General features: G+C 33.0%; 1 protein-coding gene across 7 annotated transcripts; it reads left to right on the top strand.

The window, feature by feature from the left end:
* The first annotated feature begins 620 nt into the window (after window positions 1-620).
* On the top strand, window positions 621-7,150 carry LOC110659091 (amino acid transporter AVT1C). 7 transcript variants are annotated; one of them, XM_021816933.2, is made up of 13 exons: window positions 621-914; window positions 1,437-1,475; window positions 1,605-1,833; window positions 2,376-2,695; window positions 3,533-3,747; window positions 4,133-4,156; window positions 4,911-5,091; window positions 5,410-5,629; window positions 5,750-5,885; window positions 6,133-6,298; window positions 6,413-6,456; window positions 6,537-6,599; window positions 6,847-7,150. In XM_021816933.2, exons 3-13 carry the CDS (start codon window positions 1,646-1,648, stop codon window positions 6,946-6,948), a joined length of 1,659 nt encoding a protein of 552 aa, XP_021672625.2. In that variant the 5' UTR covers window positions 621-914; window positions 1,437-1,475; window positions 1,605-1,645; the 3' UTR covers window positions 6,949-7,150. The 7 variants fall into 7 exon arrangements, with proteins under 7 accessions (XP_021672625.2, XP_057989381.1, XP_021672629.2 ...); XM_058133398.1 differs by having other exon boundaries at window positions 1,610-1,833; XM_021816937.2 differs by having other exon boundaries at window positions 621-806.
* Window positions 7,151-10,835: the final 3,685 nt, after the last annotated feature.

The following is a 10,835-nucleotide window of genomic DNA, read 5'->3' on the forward strand; positions in this document are numbered from 1 at the left end:
AATCAAATTTTATGCATATATTTTTTTATTATTTTTTTAAATGTATTATATGCTTATATGTCTATATAATTATTAATTAAATATAATCTAATATTATATTTCATTTCTTTATATTTTTTTTAATAATTTTAATTATAAATATATTAAATTACTTTATAATTCTTAATAATAAATATAGTTAACTCATAATTATATTTATATATTACAATTAAAGATTATGTAATTAATAAATAATTAAAATATATATTATATAATACACTTATACTACTATATTATATAATATATTTAATTCTAAATTATATATATAGTTAAGTATATATAATTTAGAAATAGTTAAAACATATATTATATGATATATTATGTATTAATAATTAATTCAAAAATTAATTGATAATTATGTAAAATTAAAAAAATAATTATTTAAAAATATTTTAAAAATTAACTTAAAATCTTATTAAATCAAAATTAAAAGTATAAAAAATTAAATTAAAATTATATTGAAATTTCTATTCGATGTCTAAAATCAACCAAAATCCTAGTTCATATATAATGATTTTATTATGATTATGCTTATGTGGCACAATTATTTTCTCAAAATTTTCCATTAAACTATTTGAGCATATGAAATAGAGGACGCAGAGGAGAAAGAGCAGACACACAAACGCTCACACAAAGACAAGCAACAGAAGAAACAAAAAGTTTCTGGTTATATCTTTCTCTGTTTCAAAACCAGACTTTTTTCTTCTTTTTCACGGGCTTCTCCAGATCCCAGATTCCAACAAACTCTCTGTTATCGAGAAACAAATGTTTTAGTTTCTCCTTTCCACCACTTCCTCTTGTACGTCTCTCTGTTAAACCTCTCCTCCACGTACGTGGGATTTGCATAGATTTTACAGCAAGAGAGATATCAGAAAGTAATCATTACTATCTTCTTCACACTGTTATTCGCTGTTTGCCCTTTCTGTTTGGTTGTTGAGAAAGCTGAGGAAAAATAAATATATTTCCATTTGTGTTTTTAACCCCCTTCTTCTCTTTTTTACGTTTTACGTCCGTTCTTTCCTTTTGCGTTAGTGGGAACTGCTTTAATTGTTTTCATTTTCCCAGCAACCAAACAGAGATTATGAAGGTCCACTTTAAATAGTTCAAATATATTTCTCCTTGAAAATCTGCGAATCTAAGCTTCCCTGTCCTGTTTCTTTCCCCTTTATTCTTGTATTTAACGGTCTTGTTAGTTTCAAATCTTGACTATATTTCCACAGTCCAATTATAGGCTTATTCTTAGCTGCCATGCAATATTTTCATCTTCTTTCCCATTCATACTTGCTCAAAATTTTAAATTTTTTTGTATGCCATTAATGATTGTTTCGCAATTTTTGCCTCATCAAATAAGCCTTCCAAAAGAAACTGATATTTTATTTTATTTTCTTTCTTGGCAGATAACTTCTGCTTATAGTCTTATATCACTTTCATTTGAGGTTTGCTTCATGTCGTTGAAATCAATTCTTGATTTTGATTCTCATATTTGCATCCCTTAAACACCAACACAATCATTTGAGGTTGGTTTTCTCTTTTATTCTTATGGTAAGTGGGATATTGTTTGGCAGCGAAGTATTTGGGCGAGAAAGAAGAAGAAGAAGAAGAGAAAATGAAGAATTCTGCTTCTGAACAGAGTTTTTACATAGATAGTGATGAGGAGGATGAAGAGAAGGAACTTAACAGAGGTGGACAAGGTGAAGACGACGGGAATCGATCAGATTCCGATGACTCTTTAGCCGATAACCATCAACAGAGCAAAACTGGTTCTTACAACACTTCTTGGCCTCAAAGTTACAGGTTTGCATCTCTCTCTCTCTCTCTCTCTCTCTGTGCCTTGTTGTGCTGTGTTCTGTTTATTTTATGTCTGATTAATTTTGGGTTTTTCTTTATCCTACATTTACATTTTTTTAATTATAATTTATCTGTTTATTCTATGTGTCGATTAATTGTTCAATTTGATTAGTGCTTAATATATTATGTTCTTTATTACTGTGTTTGGCTGTGCAATAATAATGCCTATGATTTGATTTTCCTTGTTGACAACCCAAAGATAAAGATGGATTCAGTAGGGCCACGGAGCATGCATAGCACCATAAAAGGTTTGAGGGAAATCGTAAGGACAACTTTAATAGATCTAGAAAGAATTGAATACTGGGCTCATGCTGCAGGTTTTTTTTTCTGACCTTTTGGCCTTTTGGTCACTTGAAAATCATTGGGTTAAAAGATGCAAAATTTTGTGTAGAATGATCTTTACCATTACTTTAATCAATGGCTTACCTAATGATCTTTATCATTTAATTAATGGATTACTTAACCATCATTGTTCATTGATTTTATAGGCAGTCTATTGACCTATATAGTAGTGTACCATCTCCAAGTATTATTCTGGGAACGCCTACACTGTCAAGATTAAGCAGTTCATTTTTATCTTCTTCCCTAACAAGAAGACACACCCCAGAATCACTGCCTTCTGTGACAAAACCTCTTATATCAAAGGCAGAAGATGAGCAGTTACCCCCACAAAAGCGCAGTTCTCATTCTCTACTTCCTCCAATTCCCTCAAGAAAGTCTTTGATTAAAAAAGATGAGAAACCAACCCAGATTTCACATGAACTTCCCATTTCTCGCCAAAGCTCATATGGACAAGCCGTGCTTAATGGTAAGTTTGAGATAACAGAAACATATATTACTGATCTTGATCATTTTTCCTTATTTGGTTGGCTTAATAGCGTTATAAAATGTGTTTCATTCGGATATTTTTGGGTATTAGGAGTTTAGTACATAATATGAGAATGTTGAAAATGTTTTTATCACAGAACTTGTTCTACCTGAAATCACAAAAGATTTGTGATTATCCTTAACAGCCATCCAATGTGTGCTCGTTGTGCTACTTGTTGCATTAGGATTAGTACAACTTCTAATTGTAATCCTCTATGAGCCCTTCAAATGTAGGGACCACATATACCAATCATGTATAATATAATATAATATCAGTTCTGAGAAAAACATTCCCTTGCTGCAAAATTGAGCATTGGCTGTCTGCTACAGCATCTTGATTCAGCAGGAATGTAATTTATATGTTTCTGCAGCTCAATTTAAGTAATAAAGTATTTTTCCCAAACTTATAGAAAATGTTAGGTTTTGTATGAATAAAATACAGGTCATCTGAGTTGGTGCTTTTGTCTTTTGCTCATTACTATTTTACATTATAGATATAATGACAATCTTGCCTATGTTCATGAACTTTGATCTGGTTTTACTTAATCCCAATTGCACATGCTGCACATGAAAATGGCCAACTAAACAACAAAAATGCCTGTCTGATTGTTCTTACTTTCTGCCTCTAGAAGTAAAACTTCATGTTAGTTTAGATTTACATTTTCACTAATTACAAGCCATCTTATAGCGTCAGATATTTGCTAATCGTAATTAATCAACTTAAATCATATTCACCTTGTTATTCTTTGAAATGGGATGATTGGGTTCTATGATGCAGGCATGAATGTTCTATGTGGTGTTGGGATTTTGTCCACTCCTTATGCTGCTAGAGAAGGAGGATGGCTTGGGCTCTCTATATTGCTCATATTTGCAGTGCTTTCCTTTTACACTGGGATGCTCTTGCGTTTCTGTTTGGATAGTGAACCAGAGATTGAAACTTACCCTGACATTGGCCAAGCTGCATTTGGCACCATTGGTCGGATTGCCATCTCTGTGAGTCTAGTTTGTCTAACTTTTTGTAGAGACATTAAAAAGCCTTAGTCAAATGTTCAAATAATATGCAACCTAAATTCCTTAGCTATTGTTATAACATAAATTATCACAAAAAGGGTGCGAGTGCATGAGGCTTCCCGTCATTTCTATGATTCACAAATCACAACCTTCCTTCCATATGCCTTATTGCAAAGAGGTTGTTTTCCCGACTCGAACCCATGACCTTTTGGTTACAAAGGCAATAAATTAGAAAAAAAGAACGGTGTTGGTGGTTAAATAAAAGTGAACAAGTGATCGATAATGAGTAACAGATTGCTCCTATATCTTGCACTACTGTACAAATTTGACTAGTCACCAATCCTTTTTTTTTTTTTTCTCGGTGCAGATGATCTTATACGTGGAGTTATATGTAAGTACAGCTGATTTTTCATGTCTTACCCTCTATTTTTTGTGCTTTAACCAACCAGGCATTGTTGTCCTGGGAAGATGTGTATTTAATATTATTGGGTCCCAAATTTTTGATCTTATTTGACTGAGCCATCCACTTTTGTTTGTGACTAAAGGCAAAGCACCAGAGGCTTTTCTTCTCATGGTGCCTGCCTCACTTTAACTCCTTTTTGTCTGTAGGATGCTGGATCAAATCAGTCCCTACTCATCTGCATTTTTGCCCCATGTTTCCAAATGCCAATAAATTGATTGACATCCCATTTACTAGATATATCATTCATCACAGGTCTTTTTTCTTATTGGGATCTGACTGGAGTTCAAAATCGTAATGTCATTGTCCTGGAGACAAGTTGAATATACCACTAAGCCAAAGCTCATTGATCATTACAGTGTAATTGCATATAAGATCAAGAAATTTTTGTGTCTTAAAATAGGAAAAAAAAAAAAAAACAAAACAAAGAGTAACCATGTTTCTCAATTCTTTGAATATATCAACATGTTATTAATTAAGAAAAAAATTCAAAGGAGAAGAAAGATTTAGATGATGTTGCTTCCTTTGATTTAAGTGTTCATATTTGGTGAATGCTGCTAAATATTCTTCATCCTTTTTTCTTTATTTTATCTGATTCCAAATAATGCAGTATGCTCTAGACATTTTGAGAATATTTCATTAGTGCTTAGTTCTATCTACCCATTTAAATCTTCTTCATGTGCAGGCCTGTTGTGTTGAATATATAATTTTGGAGAGTGATAACTTGTCCTCATTATTTCCACATGCACATTTAAGTTTGGGTGGATTAGAGCTAAATTCACACCACTTCTTTGCTATTCTGACCACCATTGCTGTTCTTCCAACTGTTTGGCTTCGAGACCTCAGTTTACTTAGCTATATCTCTGGTGAGTATTCTCAACTTTAAGCTAGCTTTTGTATTTTATACATTTATGGTTTGAGGTACAGGTGATCTCAATCAGAAGTCAGAACCCTTCTGAACCCATTTCCTTTAAGTCTCACTAATCTATATCATATGGTCAACAGCATATTCTTGTGCAAATTATATGTTAGATGTTACAAGTTTGTGTCCACATCGTTTCACTGCTTGCTCCACACTTTCTGAAACTGTGGCATCTAAAAATTTCTTTGAAACTCAAGCTGAATATCCAGAAGCTTTATGTTCTTGTTTTAAGAAGTTCTTGTTTCCTGCATTTTTCTTGCAGCTGGTGGAGTTATTGCATCAGTTTTGGTGGTCATCTGCTTATTCTGGGTTGGTTTGGTTGATCAAGTTGGGATTCATAGTAAAGGGACTGTACTGAACCTTGGGACTCTTCCTGTCGCTATTGGTCTCTATGGTTATTGTTACTCAGGACATGCTGTTTTCCCAAATATCTATACCTCCATGGCACAACCTAACAAATTCCCTATGGTTCTCTTAGCATGGTAGACTTAGTATGCTTAACAATCCCATCTTGCTTGCCCAAAGAAACTCAAATTTTTTAAATTTTTTAGGTAATAGGCTTTTCAATTAATGGACTATGGCTTGATTTGATATTCCTTCAGCTTCGGTATCTGTACTGTCATGTATGCTGGAGTTGCTGTTATGGGGTACACTATGTTTGGAGAATCAACGGAGTCTCAGTTCACTCTTAACATGCCTCAAGATCTAATAGCCACAAAGATTGCTGTGTGGACTACGGTATGCTCCTTAGTTTTGATGGCTTTCTTTATGAATCTCAGTGAATGTGCACCCCTTTTTCCATAGTCTAGTGCACTGTAATAGAATCCTATGATTCATTTGTGTTTTTGCTCAATCGATTTTCCTCATCCGCTTCTTACTTATATATTTATATAGTTTCTTTTAAGCATGATATGAATGTTTTTCTTCAGTAGTTGGTATGCAGAAGTGGAAGCTTACAAACTATTTACTGGTGGTTCTTTTGCAGGTAGTGAATCCATTTACCAAATATGCATTAACCATGTCTCCAGTGGCAATGAGTCTTGAAGAATTGATACCATCAACCCATCTGAAGTCTCACATTTATGCTATCTGCATCAGGACAGCACTGGTGATCTCCACCTTGATTGTCGGTCTATCCATTCCCTTTTTCGGTTAGTCTCCCTTGATTCAGTTCTTACTTTTCATTGATTTTCTTCATTTTTTTACCATATGAAGACTAGATTTTCAATCTTGTATTCCATTTAATTGTAATTGTTTCATATCAGGTCTGGTGATGTCTTTGATTGGATCTTTGTTGACAATGCTAGTAGTAAGTTTTCTCTTGGTATCCAGTTAGAAATATATAAATATCCTTAGCTGAATTATACTGACAATCAATTTCTTTGGCAGACCTTGATACTTCCTTGTGCTTGTTTTCTAAGCATCTTAAGGGGTAAAGTAACCAGATTTCAGGTATTGCCACCATCTCTGCAGTCTTCTCTTATCTGTACTTTTGACAAGAGTAATTTATTAATAAAGGAATAAAAAAACATGAATAAAAAGGACAATGCACCGAACATAATTACAAGCATATGCTAAGATTTTATCATCACCCGCAAGTTCTTGCGGAACATATTTGAAGTCTACTTGAGCAGCTTGAATAAGGCCTAATCTCTTTCATTTCTATTTTCTGATATAATTTCTTCCATTTATATTGCAGGCTGCAGTTTGTATTATGATCATTGTAGTAGGGGTGATATCATCAGTCTTTGGAACCTACTCAGCCCTCTCCAAAATTGTTGAGAGCTTGAGAAAATCTTAATTTTCCAGAGTAGCTTCTTATGTTTTCCATTTCCAAATTCTTTGAGACATTGCATCCTCAGTTCCCTTTAATGCATTTATAGTCTGCTATTTTGGAATGTGTATTGACACTAAAAGAAATATGAGTATTGCTACTATTCACTAAGTCCAGATTGGTTGACTAATCGCCATTCAGCAATTAGAATTGCAAGAAAGTTTAACCATGGACTTAAATGTTTTGCATGTGCCTCCTGCCATTAGTGATATATTAAATTTTGAGAAAACTTAATATTGTTGTTCATTGTTAGATTCCACCAGAAAAAAAAAAAATGAATTGATCAATTTTTATTTTTTTTATAGATAATTTAGCTTTAAATAATTTTTTAATTATTGTTTATTCTGTTCATAAAATTGAAATAATTACTCTCAACTCAACTCAACTAAGCCCTTATCCCAAAAATTTGGGGTCGGCTATATGGATTCGCTTTCTCCACTCTAAATAATTTTGGGTTAAATCCTCAGAAATGTGTAATGTTTCTAGATCATGGTGTACTATTCTCCTCCAAGTCAATTTAGGTTTATTCATTTTTTTCTTTCTATCCTCTAACCTAATATGCTCTACTTGTCTAACTGGAGCCTCCGTATGTCTACGCTTCACATGACCAAACCACCTCAATCTCTCTTCTCTCAATTTATCCTCAATTGGCACTACTCCTACCTTTTCTCTAATACTCTCATTACGGACTTTATCTAGTCTAGTATGGTCACTCATCCACCTTAACATTCTCATCTCTGCAACTCTTATCTTAGATGCATACGACTCCTTCAGTGCTAAACACTCACTATCATATAACATAGCTGGTCGTATGGCTGTACGGTAAAATTTTCTTTTTAACTTATTGGGAATCTTGCGATCACATAAAACTCCGTGGCACGTCTCCACTTCAACCATCCGGCTTTAATCCTATGACTAACATCCTCCTCACATCCCCCATCTACTTGAAGGACTGAGCTGAGATATTTAAAATGATTACTTTAGGACAGTACCACTCCATCCAAACTAACTCTTTCCCTATCACCAGTTTGGCCTTCACTGAACTTGCAATGCATGTATTTTGTCTTCATTCTACTTAACTTAAAGCCCTTTGACTCTAGAGTACTTCTCCAAAGCTCTAGCTTTCTATTGATTCCTTCTCGCGTCTCATCTATCAGAACAATATCATCCGCAAACATCATGCACCAATGAATACTCTCTTGTATATGTTTCGTCAATTCATCTAAAACTAATGTAAAAAGGTAAGGGCTTATAGCTGATCCTTGGTGTAATTCAATTGAGATCGGAAAATTTCTTGTGTCCCCTCCCACTATGCGCAAAATTGAAATAATTAAACCAAATCAAATTTATAAAATATAATCTTTTTGATATAGATTAAAGAATCTTAAAATAAGAAAACATGTTTGCAACTTGTTGTTCCTTCTTCCCTTTCTAGCTTTCATAATAATTTTTCTCTTGCCTCCTTCTAGTCCTCCCTTTTTTGAAAGCTACATTCTCTCTCTCCCTCTCTTCCTTGTACCTTTCATTTGAGTTTATCCTCTTTCCTGTTTTGCTCGCTTCTACTCCCTTTTGAGGAAGGAAGAGACAAATAACACAAAGGCTATATATTTCATTCATATCTCTTGTTTACACAACACATAAGCTTTCATATTTATAATGAAAGGTACAAGTTAGTTCCATAAATTACTCTTAAATCTCTTAAATTATGGAGACAATTCATTCCTAAATTAAGGAGTAATCTTCTCCTTGGAGGTGCCATCGGTGCATGCAACCTTGCTAGAAAGAATGTTGACCAGAAATAGTGGCTGGAGATGTCCTTAAACGCCAATACGTGTGTCGGGTTTGGAATGGCTGGCAGTGCATGGGAGCTAATGGCTTCGAATCTGGCAATTGGATTTCTAGAGAAAACTCGCCAACGACTATAAATCCTTCTTAGATGGGTGGTGAAGTCCACTTGCCTCTACAAAAATTCCAATTGAAAGTCCCTACTCTATTTTTAGAAAATCCTATAATTTAAGGTGGCTTGCATTCTTTCTTAATTTATGAAATATGTCTTATGTTTTTCATTACAAATATAGACTATGTATTATGTAAATGAGCAAGAGTGAAGTTAATGAAAATGTAACCTTTGTAGCCTTTGCGTTCTTTCCTCCTTTCTTCCTCGGTTTCTTCTTATTATCTTCTTCCTAAAAACTTAACATGGTATTAGAGCCTCTAGAAAATTTTAGTGTTTCTCTTTTCTTATTATTCTCCTTCTTCACAAAGCTATGAGTTTGAGTCCCAAAAGCTATTCTCCTTCTTCTGGTGTAGAGTCCCAAAGTTATGGGTTTTAGTCCCAAGTTATTTATCCTCTTCTTTTTTTTTTTTTTCATAATTTGAGAGCCAAGGTTTTAGTCCCTGTTTTTATTCTCTTTCATTAGAGCTAAAGGTTCTTACTCTGTTCTTCTCCTTCATCAGATCCAAGGGTTAATGTCACAACCCAAAATTTTGTATCTTGATCGGCGCATAATTTAAGTATTCTTAAATCATGCAAGTCTTATCAAAGTATCTTGAATAAATATATTGTCACTTACCAATCTCAAAAAAATAGATAAAATCCAAATAAATAAAATACTGAATAAACATCATGAATATTCCAAAAGTAAACTGCGGAGTCTATACAGATTTCAAATGAAAATTTAAACTGTTCAATAAACTAAACTAATTATTAGCCCGAGGAACATGAATTCGGATATACCATTAGAACAAATCAAAGATTGTCCCTCTCCAGAAAATGGACTGAATATTTGAGTCAGCTGCAGAATTCTACTAATCTGAAACAGATAACAGACAGAGAAAAAGTGATTTGAGCTAATGCTCAGCGAATGATAATTATAGCACACAACGGAATAGGAACAGGCAGACGCTTGATTAATTTCACAATAAATTTTCTATTCAATAAAATCATGCTCATGCTATCAAAATCATTAATAAAATAATTTCATAAAACATATATATAAAGAAATTCATTCAATAAAAATTTTATGGTACAGTGCACCAGGGTGATGATACCCCACGTCACTGAAGGCCAGATGGTAAGCGCGCTACCAGATATCAGATACCTTCCTCTTCCTTCATAGATATCAATGCATATGATACTAATGCAAACCATATAGTGCAATGATGCATGACTCAACAATGCAACCTAATACCGTGATAGTTTACACGGGAGGGTCAGATAGTAGATACAGATACTAGGCATAGGTACCAACTCAAAACAGAAAATTAATTTGTACAAATCAATTAAAATCAACGAAAAATTTCAGATAGCAAATAATAACTGATAATGCAATTCCAATAGTTTATTTCAATAATTTCAGAGAATCAATAAAATCAAATCAATATCAAATAAATTTAGTGTAACACATCGATAAATTTTATAATTAGATATCAATCAATATAAAGACATTAAAGGCCTGTTCTCGGAATTCTAATGCTCTAATACAAAGATAATTAACAAAATCAATTATTTAATCAAAATCGGAATAAAATTTAATAATAAAATAAAACTCTAGAAAATTACATGTAAAACAATTATTAAAATATTGATTTAAAATTTCATTTAATAACAAATCTAATGCTAAGAAATTTTAAAAGGGATTAAAACAGTGTCATGGACTATAATTACCACTCACATGAAATTTTCAAGACAATAGTTATATTCAATGAAAGAGAGACAATTTCAGCTAACAGATTGAATATTAGAATCTCCTTGAAAATAGAATCTAATGTGATGAATAAAGAAGTAAGTATTTATGAATTCTCCGCGCACATCATATTATAAAGTGTATATATATATATAATGAAAGATGATA

Source organism: Hevea brasiliensis, chromosome 14, assembly GCF_030052815.1.
Source record: "Hevea brasiliensis isolate MT/VB/25A 57/8 chromosome 14, ASM3005281v1, whole genome shotgun sequence".
NCBI classification, from domain to species: domain Eukaryota; kingdom Viridiplantae; phylum Streptophyta; class Magnoliopsida; order Malpighiales; family Euphorbiaceae; genus Hevea; species Hevea brasiliensis.

Excerpts from the sequence above, each read along its gene's own strand:
- LOC110659091 (XM_021816933.2), top strand. The coding sequence starts at position 1,646 with ATGAAGAATTCTGCTTCTGAACAGAGTTTTTACATAGATAGTGATGAG. Across the intron at positions 2,696-3,532 it reads TGGACAAGCCGTGCTTAATG|GCATGAATGTTCTATGTGGT; the intron begins GTAAGTTTGAGA and ends TCTATGATGCAG. Across the intron at positions 3,748-4,132 it reads TTGGTCGGATTGCCATCTCT|ATGATCTTATACGTGGAGTT; the intron begins GTGAGTCTAGTT and ends TTCTCGGTGCAG.